This window comes from Notothenia rossii (genome assembly GCF_949606895.1).
Source record: "Notothenia rossii genome assembly, chromosome: 11".
NCBI lineage: Eukaryota > Metazoa > Chordata > Actinopteri > Perciformes > Nototheniidae > Notothenia > Notothenia rossii.
The window spans coordinates 10,875,780-10,896,008 of NC_136910.1; the positions used below are offsets into that span (position 1 = coordinate 10,875,780).

A 20,229-nucleotide genomic window follows, 5' to 3' on the forward strand; every position below is an offset into this window, starting at 1 on the left:
GTAGACTGACATTTGTTAGTAGATGAATGGACACTTTTGTATTCTCTAGGTTGACTGCTTTGGGGTTGAGCCTAACCCAATCAAACACAAATGTCACAACCTACTAACACACCACATTCTTTCTGCCAATTCTGCACACCATTTCTCAATTGGTTTATGGGATCCCAGATGAACCGCTCTTCATCTCGGCATGATCCCAACACTTATTTCAAAAGCAAATATTTAACTTTTAAAACTTGTTCGCCTTTTACCTCTGCTATTTCCTAATTCCCAAATAGTGTTAAGGACACAAGAGCAAATGCCAGGAGTCGATTTTTCATTAAAATAAAATAATGACTGGTGAGTTACCTGCATGCAAAATTAATCAGAGCACCCAAGGTCAAATTAACCTTAAATTATAATAGCACAACCAACCTCGGGTACTAGAAAGAAATTAGGCTTTTAAAGGGTATTTTTTAAATGGAATCTGGTGTGGTAATCACTTTACATAAAACGCACTAGGGCTGAATTACAAAACTTCCAGCAAACGTAATGGGGACCAATAAAGGTGAAATATGTTTAACACATTTTCTCTGGTCTAGCTCAGGTAAAAACAATACATTATTCAGCATGACGTGACCACTCAACTTTAGTTTCGGATTTATGTTTATTTAATATGCTCTTCTCCACTCAAAGAAGCACATGGTATCAGCAAGTCGGCTTTTCTTCATACAAATCCATTTACAGTTAAGTTATCAACCTAAGAGAAAACACATTTACACACAAATTACATAGAGCATACACAACAAAAGTCTATCACCAAAATCACATGTGTAAACTAGTGATGTTACAGTATGTATTGCGCCGAGGCTTCGGAGCGTGTGTCATCCCCGAAGTTTTTTGTGAAGCATGTATCGAGGCTTGTATCGTTTTGGGCCAGTGACGTCATCGGTGACAAACGAAGCCTCGCTGCCTGTCGATACCACGTGACTGCTTCAGGAAGCGATTCCGAACGGTTGAACCCATGGTTGAACCGTTGAACCACAACGCTCATAATACCCATGGATGTATAATAAGAACAATGGAATGGAATTAAAAGAGCTCAGACCCTCACTTATATAGAGGTCGGAACATGTCGTAAGTATAAACAGATGCAAGCATAAATAAATGTAGGAATAAAAACATGAATAAATAAATGAATAAATACAGGGATAAATATTGTGCAGTGTTTTCAGGGAAATTCAATGTGTGCTGTGGCTCAGCTAGAAAGCAGTTGACTCACGACCGCAGGGTCCCTGGTCCAACGATTGAACAGTACGTATTTTTTGTTGTTTATAAAAGCTACAGCTAAATGAGATAATGTAGTTAATAAATGTATTCTTTGATATGGTTTAGCCTTTCTCAGGCTACAACATGGTTAAGTTTATGAATATTACTAAGGAATACAAATCCCTCTTTGCAATGTTTACCAGCCTCCTTAGGCTTTTCAATCACAATCATTCAACTGGAAGAAAAACAATATTGTTAACATGAAAATATAATTTAATGTTCGTTGTTTAGAGTTATTCTAAGGCTTTACTCATATGGAACTCGGTATGAGACACAGCAAACTGTTGAGATGTCCAATCTGCCTGTTTTACATACTTTGATCAACAGGGGGTTTGTGTTCAAATGAAGCCCATGAGATGAACCCTTTTGAGAACCAATTGGCTGGAAAGCTTCAAAGCTTCATAAGGCTTCATCTCGCCATTATAGTGTAAACCAAACACTCACAGGCTGCCTGTGTGCCCTGTGGCTGATTAAAACATAAGTGACAAACATTTCACTGGCGTTTTAAAGATGGCTGACGGTCCCTCATCAAAAGACTCCCAAGGGAAACAAAATACTGGAACCGGTTCCCTCCCAACTGAGACCTATTTTTCATTACAACCTGCACAACTAAAGACATATCTTAAAGCTTCATGTTTGAAATAAATAAATAAATAGAAAATGAATGAATAAACAACCAAAATTAACTCCACAGTATTACTCATCCATCACCAAGTGTGTAACTGACAACGGTATCTTCATTTCACGTGTTTCTTCCTCTCACACTCGTGTCCTTTCCTTGTTTAACCTTTGTGCTCTCGGCTAATTGGATGAGACTTTCCTTTAGAAGTACCCATGTCCTTCCAAACAACACAGGAACTGGTAGAAGCTCACACACATGAATACAAAGGTTATTTCACACAATTCTTGCATAAAAAACGTAATGAACACAATTGAAAAAAATGGCAGGTAATTGACACGGATGATAGCCGACAGATGGCAACAGCCTGCTTAATGCAGCTGAACAGCAAATACACTAAATGAAATATAAATACCACCAATAGCAGAGGTAGGATGTAATGATATTGTACGCAGCAGATGGACATCTCTCTCTGTTAAATCACTCACCTGAAGAATTGTCTTGTTTGCTTGTGAAAAATAATAATAAACCTACACTATTGATGTTTTGGAGCCGGAAAAGAAGAGGATGGGCCTGAATGCTTGCAACTTTTTATGGAGGTTTGTGTGACCCCTAAACCCACCTATCTAAGTACTCTTTATTATAACAATAGAGATGATTTCCTTGTCTTTAATTCCCAGATTGCCAAACCGACATAACAAAAGAAAAGTGAAATTGGGCTCACTTAGTACATGACACAGTAAAACTCCTATAACTCATCCATAAGCATTTAGTAATTGATTGCATAACAATGAATTTAAATGACAATGAGGAAGGATGAAAACAGCTTGTGAACAAACAGCTGGCTGCTTTCGAGTCATTTTGTCTGCGTAGTCAGTTTTTACTTGTTTGATGTTAACTGTTTGTCTTCTCAAAGCGCAGAATAAAGGCTGGAGACAATTGCGTCCACTGTGAAAGCTACTTTACACACAGTACAGCTTGACTCAATGCCACACCAGTCCCTTTTTCTCTTTTAATGAGTATCTACGGTTTTTCAGCATGGTTGTACACATTTAAGTAATTTTGTAAGTATTTGTCATTAGTAGACGTGCTTGCAACTGTCAATCGTCTGATAAGAATACATAAAGTAACATGATGAATAGAGAGGGAGGTTGATGAGGTGGTTTCAAGAGGCAGAGAATTTAATCATGAGGATACAAGAAAAACCACGACCATCTCCTCATGGCTCTTCACTCTATTACTGTCACACACGACACACAAATGTGACTTTGAAACAAGTCAACAAACAGCATGACACACGGCAGCACACGCAGGGGGATAACTTTAAGACATTTGACTGCAGTCTGTTTCTTCTATCATAGGCTTTTATTTGAGACATATGTCCATATCAACAAAAAGTTGAGTTACAATATATGTCTAGATTTATTCAAAATCCACAAACACAGCAGTAGTCTTAGCTTGTACACCACATAACCTTAGCCCTAGAAGTGGAAGATCTAATCATTTGAATTATTTTTGGTTGAAACCATAAGACTTGTTATGTAGCTAAGTTATCTTACAGTTACTAATTCTCATTTATATTCAGTTGGACAAAGGTGTTGACCTCAATGTGTGGAGTCCATTATGTTATCCAATATGATAAATTCAACAAATGTGTAAAAGCCAGGGTTTTTGTTATTCATTGGACTTGAGTTTTTTAATAACACTTTTTAAAACAAATGGACTGTGGTGTGTGGTTGAGACTGTGAGGGGAAGATGGTATCAGCCTGTGTACATACAGATACGCTGGACCAATGATTTTTACCGAACTGACGTTAAATGGAAGTTCTTGTCGCAGCATTCCACACATATAAAGACTCTCAAATACTCTACCATCACCTTGGCTTTGAGTCCCTTCTTTTCTCAAAAGCCCCTGTACATATTGCTGCTTCTCTTTTCCTTCGCTGCTCTGTTGCGCGTATGCTTTATGTATTAGTACTTCAACCATGCTCCAATAAAGGTCAGCCTGTTTGAGAGATACCAACCCGTTTGACTCTAAGTTGACAATTACGACAAGACTGTAAAGCAAAAGGTGAGAAGAGGGCCGTGAAAGAGAAAAAAGACTCTTGCCGACTGAACTCAGAAAAGATCATCGGTTTCTCTGTATCTCTGAGTGTCAAAAATAGAGAGGTCGTGTGTGAGCCATTGTGGCAGATGTGGGTTGGAGAAAGATGGAGGGTGCCAGAGGGATTTTTCAGACAGTAGCCTACTAAGCAGAAATAATAAACAAATAGGAAAAGACAGAAGTTACATGCCTTGGCATCTGTAATAAATCACTAATATTGTCTAACTACCAAAACATTTTACTACACCAGTGACCATCAACTGGCGGCCCGCGGGCAACATCCGGCCCGCCGGACATTCTCATCCGGCCCGCACGGCGGAGGTGACTGTGGCGTTTGTTACAACGTCTCGTGAGTAATGTGCAGTACCGGAGTCCAACAGAGAGGCAGCAGCTGCGGGACAGTAGCCTGCGTACTGCCTAGCCTTCCCTGCCCTGAAGAAGAAGTGATCCTTGTTAGCGTGAGAAGAACACAGAAGCCCCGCTACGAGGCTCCGGCGAGTTGGCAGTACATGAGCGTGCTCCACTAGCACCCCCCCCCCACCCCCCAACAGAGAGGCAGCGGATGCGGGACAGTAGCACTGCGTCCAGAGTCTGCTTTATGCGCTCCGCAGTACCCCCGCTACGAGGCTCCGGCGAGTTGACAATCCCCCCCGTCAACAACTTCAAAATTCTGGGCTATATATAAAAATCGCTGGCACCCGAAAGTGTCTCTTGGATGAATTTTTGCACTTAGACAAATGTAGTTGGTGATCCCTGTACTACACCATACCACGCTAATGTTAGATGAAAAGTGACAGTTTGAACAACCTCCTACTGAGTCAAAGGGTTGTGAAATTGCAACACCTGCCTTATCGAAAAAATGTTTGGATCTCAACCAGCATGTCTCAACAAGCTCTTGAAATTGTAAGTACATGTGATCTGAAAATGTTAGCCTTTCAGCAGTGAAAAATAACCACAGCAGGAGAAGAAATCACTTACACAACTCCTGCCAGCCTCTAAAGGTTATTATTGCAGGCAGTTAAGATCCCACGATTTACATTCCCCTAATGAAAATTCCTGCAGTCAATGAATAACCCTCTGGAAAGGGAAGGGACGGGGGGGACGGGGGGGGGGGGGGGGAGATACTGTGAGATACTGTGAGAGATCTGACCAACAGGAGGAGAGGACAGCGTTTTCATTTGGGCTTAATGTAGCGGCTGGTCATCAAGAAATATCACCAGCATATGCCCAGCTAAGATAATAATAAAACCAATTACTGCTAATATTAGCTAATAATATCTTTCCTACTTGGGTTTGCCTTTCTGTCTTTCAGGCATGGCCTCCCACACAGCGTACAGTATGTCACAAAGTCGATCGAACGTGACTGTCGTGTAGAACAAAAAAACACCTCCTGTGAGAAACCATTGCTAGAGGCCAACCGAAATAAAGCACCGAGGATATTAGTAGTTGGCCGTGAAAAAAAGATACAAACAGATACAAAAAGAGAAAGGACATAAAGACGATGTATCCTACACATCTGAAAGAGACTGGCTAAAAAGCATAATAAGTGAGACGAAGAAATGACAGTGGATATAAGAAAGAATCAAACATCTATCATTATCCATTCACACTCCTGCAGCCCTGTTAGGGTAGATTTACCAAGGCATACATTCAGTCTGCTCAGCTGTGTTTAAACGCCTGTAGTGTCTATATATGAAAATCACTACCAAGATTTTTTCTTGGGTGGTAGTGGCTCAGCACGGATAATGGTCGTCCACCAATGGGAAGTCGAGGTTTAATCTCCAGCCCCTGCAGTCGTCATGTTGAAGTGTCCTCAGGCAAGATACTGAACCCTAAATGGCTCCCGATGGCATGGCAAATGGTGTATCAATGTGTGTAAATGCTTTTGAATGTGTGTGGATGTTTCCCTGAGCAGGTGGCATCTTGTGTGGCATCCTCTGCTTCAGTCTGAATAGTTGAATTCTGACTTGTGTATGCAAAACTACTTTGAGGAGTCGCAAAGACTGGAAAAGTGCTATATAAATGATGTTTATTTAACATTTTCCATTCACACCGTCTCAAAAATGCCATCGCCAAAAAGTAGAACTGTCATTCTTTATGGTAAAGAGTGGGATTTAGGGTTCTTATTAGAGCTATTGTGTTACAGTTAGAATAAGCCGGCAATAAAAGTCACTACAATGGCACCCACAAGTATATAAAGAAGCACATTTTTGTGCTTGTGTGTCAGTTTCTGTTATCAGTGTGAGCCCAGCTTGCTGTAGTAAGGACCGAATGATTAGAGAGGACAGGAGGCGGGATAAGAGCCCGATAATGAGCTGTGTGTGCATGTGTGTGTTTATCTGGATTATGCCATTCACTTCTCATGTGCGGTGTGTATCTGTATGCCAGTGAATGCGTTTTGACGTAGATGTGGGATGCTATCAATGTGTGTGTGTGTGTGTGTGCACGTGTGTGTGTGTGTGCACGTGTGTGGGCATCCTTTCAATTGTGCTTCTTCACCCCTGTCAAACAGCCATTGTGGAGAGAGGGATGGAGGAATGGATAACAATTGTAGCCGAGGTCTGTTGGGATGTTGGCTGGAAGCAGCAGCCGGGGGGGGAAGAGAGTGTGGGGGAACGAGGTAAAATATGGCGTTAAGAGGACATTTGGATGCAGAATAAAAAATGCAGGTGGACATGGATGTAGGTGTAAGAGGGGAAATAGGTATTTTAGTGTGGAAGAACTTGAAGTAGGTGGATTTAAGAGAAAGAGGACAATTACATAAGAGGCAGAAAGGGCCAAATACTTCAGCAAAAGCAGAGGTATAAAAAATGTTTATGTGTATAAGTTATTACTATAAAACAAGCCCAAATGTATTGAAGGCCTATATTTGTGCTGCTGCTGCCGTGCACAACTGCCGACTTGTGGTTTTCTCATTTTCTGTTCCGGTGCACAATATGAATGACCATGGAAACACACTCATTTGCATTTTTGGTGAGTTCAGAAAAAGCTTGTTCGTTGAATCCTATGATAGCTCCATTCTGTATAATTTGATAGGTACATGGATGTGAATAAAAAACGTTTCTGTTTGTAATCATTAATGTCAGGTTTGGCTCTTTGCTGATAACAAAATTAATTTAGCTAAGGGACTGGTTTGAACCCTTTTTGCTCTTTTCCTCTGTCCCCTCAACCACAATATAGTCTAAGTCAAATTACTGTAGTGCACTTTAGTCTGTATTTTCATATTGTGATCAGTTGAGAAAATATTTATTAAAAGGAAAAATTGAAGAAACATTACAGTGCACTCACGATGACAGAAACTAATGATTATTAAATGTTAAAATACATGTTTTTAAAGGTTGGACAACAAATAAGGAGCATTTCTGTTTTTAGTATTATTTGTATTTGCTCTGGCTGCTGGTCTCTTTCTAACAAAAAGGATGTCCTTTAAGCCTGTTCCAGCAGGGCCAGTTATTTATGTTTGACACAATAAAAATAAATAAAAACAATCACGCAAATAACTATGCAATTATGGCAGAAATTGACCACCAAAAAAACGTTCTACAGTGTATGTATAAAACAAGCCTTTTTCTAAGAAGACATTGTGCCATGCCACAGTAGGAAAGGTAGAGGTGTAAATGATTGAATTGATGGTGGCTTGAGAGTCCTGGTGTGCATGCTCCTCCACCGTCACTGCTGACTGGGACACTAGTTAATGTTATTTGTAACATCTGTGCTTGTACTGCAACGCACCTCAAAGTGTCTGCTGTGTAAATGGCCTTCTGCTGTTATTTAAACTTCCTGAAGTTGCATTGCCAAAAGAAAATCTCGATTTATTCAATAAACTTTAGGTTTATTACTGTACTTGCTGTTGTGGGCGTTTGGGAACAGGTGGTTGGAGGTGCAATGAGCTAGAATTGAAGTTAACACATGCAAACACACACACACACACACACACACACACACACACACACACACACACACACACACACACACACACACACACACACACACACACACCCACGCCTCCCAACAGTCCCATTTATCACGTTGTGATTACTTGATAGCCAAGCCAGTTGGTAGCCCATGTTATAATGTTTAGCCAGCTGTGACAGTTGGCCTAATGACTGTTTGGGGTTTATTAAATTGAGCGAAATCTGCTGGAAATGTGAGACTTGCCAGATTCTGAGAAAATCTATCAGGGTTGCAAGCAGGGAAAACAACCCACCACATGCAGCGAGACGCAGGTGGACAAAAACAAGGCCTCTGGAAGTTGTTGATGTTGTAATTTAACTGCCCGGCTCAGGCCAGTAACAAGGCCTGTCAGACCCCCTGTTTTTTTTACAAATATACAGGATAACACAATGTTTTAACATCACATATCACAATCACAATGTGCACCAGATAATACATTGAGTGTTTTGGTTGCGCAGTGTGGGCACACCCACACTCTCTTCAATTAATTATTGAAAAGACAGCCACAGCCAATGTTTTTTTTGAGAGGGAGAAAGTGGGAGCAGAGCAAGAAAACTCAATGCGTGCAGCTCTATGGTGAAGTGAGATGTTATAAACAATTATAAGATTTGTGGCCGGACACCTACATACTGTAAAGACATGTATATGAATCACTGCTCTATGTCCAAGTCTTTTATCTTAATACCAGATATTCTCTCTCTCTCTGTTTAACGCCATTGGATGAATGATTTTCAGTAGATTTCTCAAAACGAACATGTATAGCAAATACCCAACCAAGTAAAGTCTGTGTGTGAAACACTGCCCTCAAAAGACCAACGCTGCGAGCTGTGTGGTTTACAACTTCAGTGATGTATGGTTGTTATGCGTGGAAACACTTTGTTGACAACACACTAGTTGATCAACAGACAACTGTTACTATTTATCTTATCGACTTATTTCTATATATCTTTTAACAAGCACACATCAGAAATTCTCTGTTCTCAGTTTCTCAAATGGGAGGATTTTCAGTTTTTCTCTTTTCCAAGAAAAACAGTCAATGATATCTTCATTTCATATGCTATTTGAAGGCGTCCTGTTGGGTTCATGAAAAATGATGGTGGGCTGTTCTTTACTTTCTCTTCTGACATTTAACAATCAGCAGATTGACAGTTGCAGCCCTAATTATTGAAAATGATTTTTTTTTTTGTACTTTTAAGCAGGACTCATTTCATGCCAGTTTGTCGCAGTGCGTTTTCCGTGTTAGAGACTGATTCGACCACCTGAATGTCCTGATGTAAGACTGACATTCATCATACTGTAATTGACAGATGATTGCTCAACAGCAGTGCATTGATGATCAGTGCTGTCAGAAATTATATGTATACTTTCATATTATTAAATGATGTGTTCAAATGATTTATCTCCGCCATAAGAACAACTTCCTGCCTGATTGCTATGCCCAAAGTGGCTCTTTGAGTGTCAACTTTGTTTACAGAGTTTACGCTTTATCTTTCGGGAAAAGCTGAGGTACATAAGCTGTCTGGAAATAAAAAAAAGGGAAATGCATTTGACGGATATAACTCTCAGTTGTACATAACTTGCCAAATTGCAGTCGACCCTTGAGAGCAAGTGGCCCCCGCATTCATATACATATTTAATATTTGTGTCCATTGATATTGATTGACTGTTCCTTTCCCAGGTTTCTACCAGTGAGCGAGGAGACTGCCGTAGGAACCCCGGTGGGAGCCATCATGGCCGCTGCTGTCAATCAAACTATCGTCTACTCCATCACCGACGGCAACCAGGGAGGTGAGCAGACTTTGAGAAGGGCCTGTTTTGGGCAGCAGTTGGCTGAATTCACTGCAGATAAAGTTACTGGTTCACTTACCATAGCAAGTTATTTATGGCTGCGAGTCGTGACTGTTTTTGTATAAGTTTATGAATAACAATATTTGTAAACCTTTTCTGGTGTTTAATAACAATCATTTAAAAGCTTTACGTGCATTAATGCCATCATCACTACTGGAGAAGGCCAACTTTGACTTTGTCGACACAACTTGATCAAATTCATACAAGTATTAAATTGCATATTCATTTGATCAGATTTTGAAACCCTTTAATTGTCAAGTCTGGCCATGGTTTAGTCAGTTGGTCGTGTACTTAAGCTTCCTATATGTAAAGTTGCAATACACCACTTTTCAACTTCCTAGTGTTTCCAATTGGTGTTATTGTTGGCGCCACTGTTTCAAAGTCAACCGGATCGCTTTCCATTTATCCTCAGAGCTTGCAACTAGTGACAAATTCAGCCTTTTCCACATCATTAGGGAAAAGCAAGAAATATGCTGTATTCTGATTCATTCCCAAGGCTCCTCCGAGTCCACAGACGTTCTGCTAACAGTACAGGGTGAGTGCAGGCAGTATGTCTCCCGCTGAGAGGAGGCTGTGGCGCAGTGGGTTAGTGCGTTGGTGTTCGGATCAGGGGAGCACAGGTTCAAACCCCACTGCAGTCAGCATGTCGTTGTGTCCCTGGGCAAGACATTTCACTCCAAATTGCTCCTGTGGGGATTGTCCACAGTATTGAGTATGTCAGTCGCTTTGGATAAAAGCGTCTAACAAGTGACATGTGACAAGTGACCACTCAGCTTTATGCAAATCATGAGCAATGATCATCTGGAGACTTTTAGCTACTTTTGAGCTAATGCTAGATTCTTTCATTGAAAAAGAAAGCATCTCTGGAGGAGGAGATAGCCTCTGAATCCTGAATGTTCCCGGGGTATTGTGGAGAGCGAGGCTTTTAGGGAAACTGGTTTTAAGGCAGAGGGTGCTCATTTCTCTATGCTCATTACATTGTGCAATCAACGTTGACTTATACTGATGAGTGAAAGCTGAAATCTATTTCCAATTAAAAAATTGTTGAAAGTTCTGTGCAAACACCTTCTTTTTAAAACTTTCCTTTAAACTAACTTACCATCAAACTGTTTTATTATATGTTTTGCTCTGTTTCTCCCGCTGTCTTTCTTTATCTCAGGTATGTTCGCATTAAATGAAACAACAGGAATGATTTCAACAGCCAAGCACCTGGACTACGAGGCCAACTCCAGCTACATCCTGAAGGTGGAAGCAGACTCAATGAGAGTGGTGTCCTCCAACCTCAGGGTCCCCTCTAAGAGTGAGTGCGTGGTTGTGTTTGGGATCTCTCCTCCTCTAAGATTACACGACTAACTTTTGACATCGGGTTGCATCACCGCGGTCATCACAAGTTTTCTTCTCTCGAATTACACACACACACACACACACACACACACACACACACACACACACACACACACACACACACACACACACACACACACACACACACACACACACACACACACACACACACACACACACACACACACACACACACACACACACACACACACACACAGAAAAGCAGTGCATTACCCTCTATGTGATATTGTTAAGATAAACATGCCACAGGCTTTTGCTTTCCCTTTTTCACATACACTTATCTCTGTCTTTCACTCACACTTTCTTTCTCTCTAAAGCTGTCTCTCATGTTCTCTACGTTTGACCTCTTCACCTTTTCTATACAGTTATTCGTCTTCGAAGGCATGTTTCATTTGGCCTTGGCTGCTGCTGTTGTTACCTTTCACTAATCCCTTTCCTCCTTCTCAGCTGTCTATTGAACCTGAAGGCTGAACCAGATTGTTGTCTGTACGATTGCTTGCTGTTTAAAATGCTTTCTCATTGCCTATCAAATGCTGATATGCAATTATGCAACTGTCCACAATGCACTGATGAAAAGTGACCAAATAAAGTTGGTGTACAGTCTGGAAAAATGTAGATTTTAATCTGAAAAGCAGTTAGTGCTACCAAGACTCATTTCCAAATATGAGGACAAGGTCAGGTCAGTGTTAAGTTGTACAGAACATGCCGTAATCCTAAAACAGCACTAAGCCTTTTATATTTCTCTCACTTGGTACTTTTACTTTTCAATCCCTCCAATAATTACATTTTATTTGAAGCTACTAAAAAAGGTTTTCACGGTTTTAATTGAAATTAAAGTGAGAAAGCTCTAATTAGTGCTTCATTCTTTCTTGTTTCTTTCTTATATTAACTTTCTGTATCTGCTGGTTTCTCTCTTTTTTGTATTTCTTACTTACGTAAGATGTACCCTCATTCTTCCTAATTGATGCTCAGCTCCCCAGGTTTCTTATGTTTACTTTAATTAAAGTGTTTACCACATGCCATTGTCATTTCACCACACTGTTGGAATTTAATTTTTAGGAAGTATTAAAACTGCAGATCAATGTAGTCATTAACAAAAGCAATTGTTTTTGGTGCGCATGTTAATCAAGCAGCAAATCAATAATGTTCTAACTGTTAATCCGGGTTCCTTACTCGAATCCTAAATAGACGTTTTGTTTTTTTGTCTTAATTGGTTTTTGATGGCTTTTGCTTACGCTGGTTTGTTTGCATAGTTCCATTTATTCAACGTTGTTTTTGAAATGAGTTCTGTCTTTGATGGAGTGACAGTTTGCATTTCACAATCCTGGGATTTGTATTTCCCTTTTGGCACATGATTTCCACCCTTTTACACAGTTTGGTTGATGTATGATTGTAGTTTCACGTGGGTGTGATTCACAATTCCCTGTTTTTGGACAGATAAGACTGAATGTGAGTCAGTCTAAGTTGCTGAATATGAATGACACAGGCTCCTTGCCAAAATGTTCTGTTCTGAATGTGCAGTTAAATTACAGTAATGTTGAAATCTATCATTTAAAATGGATTTACCATACGGTTTGTTTGAGTGTATACATCAAAATACAAGTGTAATAGTTGCAACCTTTGATTTTGAAACTTGCCACATACTTTTTTTAGACCATTGTTAAATACGTTTTACTTGGAAAGACCACGATGTTGTCAACGGTCATGACCAGTGAAGTTGCCCGATGTGTTTATCTCAAAAATGGGATCATGGTTCAGAGCAGGGTCACCTCCACTGCAGCATCCTGTTCTTTATTTTCTCCACAGCACATTTTCAGTATTTCTCTTCTATCAGCTGTTAAAATGAAGCAAACAATCCTTCAGTCGTTTCTCAAACACTCTCCCCTGTTAAAGACTAACCCTAAGCATGCTGTTTTCAAAACATTATCTTTGACTGCTGCTTATTACTATTTTAAGGATATTCCACTAGGAGAGACTGCTCAATCATTGTCAGACCAATGTTACACTTGCCAACCTCTAATACCTATAGAACAGGTAAGCAACAGCAGTGCCAATTTAGATAAGTAGTGTCTATATCACCTACAAGCAAAGATAGCAACAGCTGCTGCAATAATTATAGGTGTGACACCAGCAGGCAATGCAAAAGCTAGCAGCTTTTAATGTCCTTGCTGCGATGAGGCACAGGTTGGGTTGATGTTGGCTACAGGTGATTCTGTGTTGTCCATCGAAATTCATTTCCAACTTGATTGATGTTTTTCCCAAATACTGAACAACGCGCTTGTTATACTCTTTCCTATGCTAGATGCAAACGTGTATCATAATGTTTAATTATTATGTTTTGTTGTCTCCTAGCCAACACAGCTAGAGTGGTAATCGACATCCAGGATGAGAACGACCACCCGCCGTTTTTCTCCAGACCTCTTTACATCGGAGGGGTCGCTGAAGATGCAAAAACGTTCACCTCCGTGTTGAAAGTACAGGTACAGAAATCACACACATCAAATCAAACCGCAGGGGGAGGTTAAAGTGTAGGAACATGTGGAAATATAATATTAATAATGAAGCAAAGCCTACTTGCTATGGTTTCAGTCGTCGCCACTGCTGTTCAAATAGTCTTTCATAAGATCCAACTTAAATTAGCATCCACCTTAAGGATGAGTCCCTGCTGTGGCTGAGATTATACTTTCTTTGTGGGGAGCAATAAAGTAAGGGCTAAAATGGCAAACAATCCATATGCACACATTCTACAGTACATTAATACAATCATCTGTTCCAAGCTTACTTTATTACAATTCTTTAGGCTTCAGTTTGTAATATTATTGCATGGATAGCTTTGAATACGCACTTGTGTCACCAGTTCCTACCTAAAATAATACTCCTTATTTTAATGTGAGACTCAAAATATTACGACGTGGACAGAAAAGTAGCCTTGACAGCTTTCACCTTTATTTAGCTCAGTGTTAATGTGCTCACAGTGCCAGTGAGGATTTGCGTGCTTGTTTACTTTAAGATAATATTCAGTCCGGTGAGAAACAAAATAAACTGTTACGATTATTCTCTGTTTCTCTCCCTCGACATCCACCTCTATCTCTGTGAGTTGACACATCTCTTTGTGTCTCTGTCTATTTCACCTAACTCTGGAGGATTTCATATCATTGTAAACAAGTTGAACGACTCTCGTATCATTAAAATGCCTTTTAGGGCCCAAAATGGGTCATAGAGATCTGAGAAGAAGCAATATGTTTTAATGAGCCCGGATGCCACAAGAGACTCCTGCGGGTTCTCCGGCAGAAAAAGTAGGCTCCATTGTATTTTATTACAGTTTTTAAGATCATTCTTAGATATGCCTGCTTCATTAGATCACACAGTGTGGGAGTGAAAGGGAACATGAGAGAGTAAGGGACTGAAAGCAACAAAGACAGTAGAGAAGGTGCTTTTTATCACTCGTATCGAATTATTTTTCGCAATACCTGAGGGCGGTGTGGTTTTGAATACGGATCGTCAGAGTCAAAGCTGGAGCTGGTTTACAGTAACATGCTCTAAAGTCATCTGACCTCTTTAAATACTTGAACTGACTGACAGGGAACACTAATAGCCTGCTAATCGTCTCCATCACCACGGGGAGAGGCGGTAGATCTGGAGATTCGAAGGAAAAGCAAAGATAGATGGTTCGATAAAGAGAACTGACATCCTGCTGCGAGACAAACGGACTGGACAGGAGAAAACATGCATGATTCATGGGTGGATGGATGGGGGGGTCGGACTGGAGAAATGGACAGGGAAGCTCGCGGCACATTTGCTAACTTTCCGATAAAAGCGTGATTGAGACAAGAGGCGGAGGGAAAGTTTGAGAAATTTGCGTTTTCACTCAAGTATGGCTAATTCCATCACATCTGTCATGTGTCATATTGTGTGAGTGAGTGTGTATACCACAGTTGTAACCTGTGTGTATTGCTTCAACGTGTTTGAGTATGCTTACGTCTTTTGTCCCTCAGAGGCTGCAAGAACACACATATTGATCAGATTGCAGATTGATCACACATTGGCGAACCTACTGAGGACCTCCCAAGAGTCTTTTGTTCCTCAAAAACCAATATTTCATATTTTCTTCCCAAGAATTGTGTCACTTCTCCCACCACGACGAATGCAAATGCTGGATGTGCCCTTTAATCTTTCTCCAGCCTTTCCCTTACTCTTTTAAAAACGAATTTCAAACTTTCCTTTTCAGTGTGTGTCCATACCACAAAAAGCCCTGGGATTAAACCAAATTCAAGCAGCTGCATTTCTGTAGGAGTGTCGCTCGAGGCTCTATAATACAACCCAGGAACTCAAGTTTAAATAATGCATCAGTTTGAAATGACAAAACGCCACAGCAGCAGAAATGATCCTGTAGCTTTCTGAGAAATTACCCAAGCATGAATCATTTTATACTCCATCATGGTCAACCCAAAGTGAAATAGTAGGAATATGAAAATCATGTCACAAAATAACTGGAATGGGATAAGTGCTTTTATCCATTCTCTTATTCGTGATTCAAATGTTTTCATTGTTGATGATTTTTGCAGCAACATGTGAGCAATTGTTTGCCTTTCCACCCATTGTTTGCCACAGCTGTGCCTTGGACATTAATGGAAGCGTTTACTTACTTCCGTGTCTCACCAAAAATGCAGTCATCTTGTAAAAAAGCTTTCACATGAGAGGTGACTCATACTCATGTTTTAGTGGATTTCTTTTCAAAAAGGGCTAAACATTAGATGAGGAAGGCTTTGAAAGCACTGACATGTTTACAGCACTTGCTTTCTTCTTGTAAGTGCTTTGTCGATATATATATTTGTTGAGGACACTGTCACTCAGTGCACATCATGGGGAGGAAAGACACAATTAGAGTGCTGCTTGTTAAAGCTTTTCTTTTTCTCAAAATGATAGCACTCATTTTTTCACTTAATCCTGCTTAGAGTTTGAATGCATGTGGATTTGGGACACTCTCGCTAGGTGCTATAGAAAATAATCAGGTCTGTACTCCACACCTGTGCTATTTCAGTTCAAACAGGTGGTTGATATTATTGATGTATTGCTGAAAAGTTATCCTAACTGTGCCTCTCACCACTGCAAGTTACACGACGACAAATAGATCTGTACATCTATTCTCAGTCCTCCCTTATTCCCTCGCCTTTTTACATGTATGCCTCCATATTTCCTTTATTTCTTCTTCTCTTTCCTGCTTCCACTTTCTCATTCCCTTGCCATAAAAAAAATAATACATTTTTTGTTTCTTGCTGTTATAGCATTACCTTTGATGTGGTGGTTGTCTCACTGCAAAATCTGTAGTCTATACTGCCAGCCCTTCTTGTAAAGACCCGGCAATAAATCAATGCCTGTCTGAGTGTGTGTCTGGACGTGTGTGTGAGGTTTGTGTGGTGTGTGTGTGTGTGTGTGTGTGTGTGTGTGTGTGTGTGTGTGTGTGTGTGTGTGTGTGTGTGTGTGTGTGTGTGTGTGTGTGTGTGTGTGTGTGTGTGTGTGTGTGTGTGTGTGTGTGTGTGTGTGTGTGTGTGTGTGTGTGTGTGTGTGTGTGTGTGTGTGTGTGTGAATGAGGGAGAGAGTCTTGATAGTTAGCCAGAATGACAGAGCAGATGAATAGACCTGCATGCAGCACAAAGCTCCATTTTACCCCCTACTGGTGATTGACTGTGCTACATCAAGCAACAAACAGCAGGTGTATCCAAGAGAATAAAAGAAATCCGGAAAAAAGCAACATTATATAATATATAGGGATGGGTACCGAGCCCCGGTATTAAACAGGCCCCGGGGCTGAATTATTAAAGACCGTGGTACCGTTAAGCTCCGACGTTAGCGGTCTTTTTATCGGTACTGGAGACATGTAAAAAATATATCATATGTATTATTGCTACACAAACATTATATTGCAGTTTGAGTTTCGCCAACTCCGTTTCTAACATGCAAAAAGACTGCAAAATGCGTCTATGATTATTTGTAGTATTTTCGATCTCTCTCCCGTCTGTGTACGAGGGGGCGGGGCAGTTTACACTCACGCAGTTTACACACACGCAGCTGCTACATGCAGACACACACACACACACACACACGGAGGAGATGGCGGAGAGAACGCGCTCCGAGGTGTGGTTAAACTTTACCCGTCTCGATGCTCGTTGCCTAAAGTGCTATAAGAGTTTAGCATGTAAGGCCGGTAACACGAGAAATTTGTCCAAACATCTTGCAAAAGTGCACCACATTCAGACGGAGGAATGCACCGGGTTCGACTGTCTTTCTTGTAGCTCTGTAGCCCCATCCACGAGTAACGTTTCCACGTCAGGTGTTATGTATGCTAGCAGCAACACACGGAGTTAACTCAATTATACAAACCCGGGTTAATGATTAGAGGTAACTGAGTTATTTCGTTTGTTAAAGTTTCAGCTATTCTGTTTAGTCATCAGATTATTTAGCCTAATACGATTTGTTAAAACGTTGTTTTTTTTAATGTGAAATATTATCTATTTAATTTAAATAAAAAGCAATGTTAGTTTTGTTCACAATTTGTTTAGTTAGTTTACCTTATTTTTTCTCCAACAGAACCGATAAAAGTACTGTTAAAAGACCGGACCGATAAGTGGTATCGATAAAAGTAGTAGTACCGTTAAAACCTTAACGATACCCATCCCTAATTATAGATATCATTTGTTGGTGGAGTGACACATACAAGACATGGTATCCGTTCTGAGCTAATCAATAAACATGACAGCTGCATTTTGTTATCCCCTCAAACACATTGAATCAAGGAGATGGGCTAACAATCATGATGGTAATCACGCATCATAGAATAGAATTGATTGTTTAGATAATGGCGATAAATGACTTGATCACAGTGTTGGTGCTGATGACATTTTATCATACTGGTGATTATGATGATGATGAAGATATTGTGGCGGTGTCACTGTGATGATTAGAATAATCACACGGTCGGGATTGTATTTCCCTCTTTTCACAGGCCCTGGACAAAGACACCGGGAACTACAGCGCGATGATGTACCGGCTCATCATTCCCCCTCCCGCCGGTAAAAACACTAAAAACAGCAAAGGTGGCTTCATCATCGAACCTTTCAGCGGCGTGGTGAAGACGGCAATCATGTACCGCAACATGAGGCGGTCATATTTTAAATTTGAGGTGGTTGCTACAGACAACTATGGCCAAGGACACAGCAGCAAGGCGGAGATAGTGGTATGTGTTTATATTGCTCACACTGGTGGCAGGTTTATAACAGCTTTCTGCATGTTAAACACTTTCCACATTTAACAACATGGTGGAACTTTATTGCCATTAGATTGATTTAGCTCCCAGAATGACCTTGATTCAAATAAAAAATGTCAAACAAATTGAAATTGTCAAAGCATTGCTATATTGGAAAGAGAACTTATAGTTCAGTGCTTCTGGCCAGCTAAACATGCTGTTTGTAGGTGAGTTTAAATGAATAAATTAATTGTTTTTAAATTTATTTTCTGCTTTTGTAGGTGTCAGTCGTTAACCAGCTGGACATGCAGGTGGTCGTATCAAACGTCCCTCCCACCTATGTGGAGAAAAACAAAGACAAGCTGCTCAGGTAATGTGCAAAATGCAAAACTTTGTTGTTGATTTACCACTCAATCATAAATGTGGCTGTACTGCAGTATGAGTGTCATTTTAAAGAAGCTTACTGATGCTCTTAGAGAAAAAAACATTTGTCAACAAGTGGCATCAACAATGAAAGCCGTTGATTTATATTTTCTCTAATGACCTTTTGAACCTCTGCTCACATGACACGTATTGTTAGTCCCTGAGTGACAGTCGCCTACTTATCTTTAAGTTAGAAAAACATCCTGCTTTTCATGTTTAAATTGTCAGTGCAAGCCTTACAAAGTGAGCAAGAGTTCAAAAGTTTAATTCGAGTAGGTGTACCGTATATTAAGTGATGCAGTTTTGCAATTCAGTGGCTTCTCCATATCGAGTTAGTTATGGCAGGTCTCCATAAGAAGGACTGAAGCTGTAATTGCTACCATGGGGAAATCAACAAGACTTGATAGAGAGCACAAAAAGTCTTCATAAATAGTGTTTTTTATCAGAAAAAATGAAGTGTGCTTGTAAGAATGAAGTTGTCAGTGCTTTCTTGAACTCAAGCTTGGACTTTACGTTACAGGGTAAACACATGTCTTGATGTAATAATGAGAAAAACATGCTAAACTTGTCTTTGTTTGACATGTTTTTTGTCTCTGTTGAAGTTTAGGGTATTCAGATTATTGTATGGGAATATGAGGGCATATTTTATTTAGGAATGTTTTTTCGGATACATTTCCACAATGTTGATTTGTTACCTGCTATTGAAACACATGCCCACCCAGCTGGCTCGTTACGCTCATGTTCATTTGCACAATTTTAATAAATACAAAACATAACAAATCATTACTTGTAGGAAGAGGCAGGAAAGACAGCTGTGCTTTTTTGAACCCTCCACATAATCTTAAAAACTGTTATAGAGAAGACAAGATTTATACACAGAACATAATATGACTTCACACTCCTTTGTAGTCCTCCCTCTGTCTCTTGAAGCTAACATTAAACCGTCAAAGATATTCCTTCGATGTTCGAAAGAAATGAGGCGCAAGCACTGAATGAAATGACCTTATCAACACCCCGGTGGCAGCTTAAATGCTACTTTTCCTTTCCTCAATTTCAGTTCAGTCTGTTTCGGAACTGTTCCCCCACAGTCAGCCAAATGTGTTTTTTACTAAACAAACACTGCATGATTCATTCTACGCTATGATAGTTCTGCCTGTTCACAGCTTTGTCTGTTTCCTGCTTACTCAAATGACTTAATAATGAGGTTTTAAATAAAAATGTTTAGATATATTCTCTTTCTCTTACTCACACACATGCACACACCTCAGTTCCTGCTGTGTGCAGGTGTTTCTGGTTGGACACAAATCACTTTCGCACAGCGTGAGTCTGCCTAGCTTGCAGGAAATGAAAAAACATGTGTGTTTT

General features: G+C 40.2%; 1 protein-coding gene across 1 annotated transcript in view; it reads left to right on the forward strand.

Moving 5' to 3' along the window:
• The window catches only part of LOC307024403 (protocadherin-15-like), a 169,955-nt gene that overhangs the window by 124,338 nt on the left and 25,388 nt on the right, over nucleotides 1-20,229 (forward strand). The window contains exons 25-29 of the mRNA XM_079658474.1: nucleotides 9,664-9,773; nucleotides 10,993-11,133; nucleotides 13,551-13,678; nucleotides 18,202-18,432; nucleotides 18,723-18,811. Of these exons, the coding sequence (XP_079514600.1) occupies nucleotides 9,664-9,773; nucleotides 10,993-11,133; nucleotides 13,551-13,678; nucleotides 18,202-18,432; nucleotides 18,723-18,811 (699 nt within the window). The remainder of the gene's footprint in view (nucleotides 1-9,663; nucleotides 9,774-10,992; nucleotides 11,134-13,550; nucleotides 13,679-18,201; nucleotides 18,433-18,722; nucleotides 18,812-20,229) is intronic.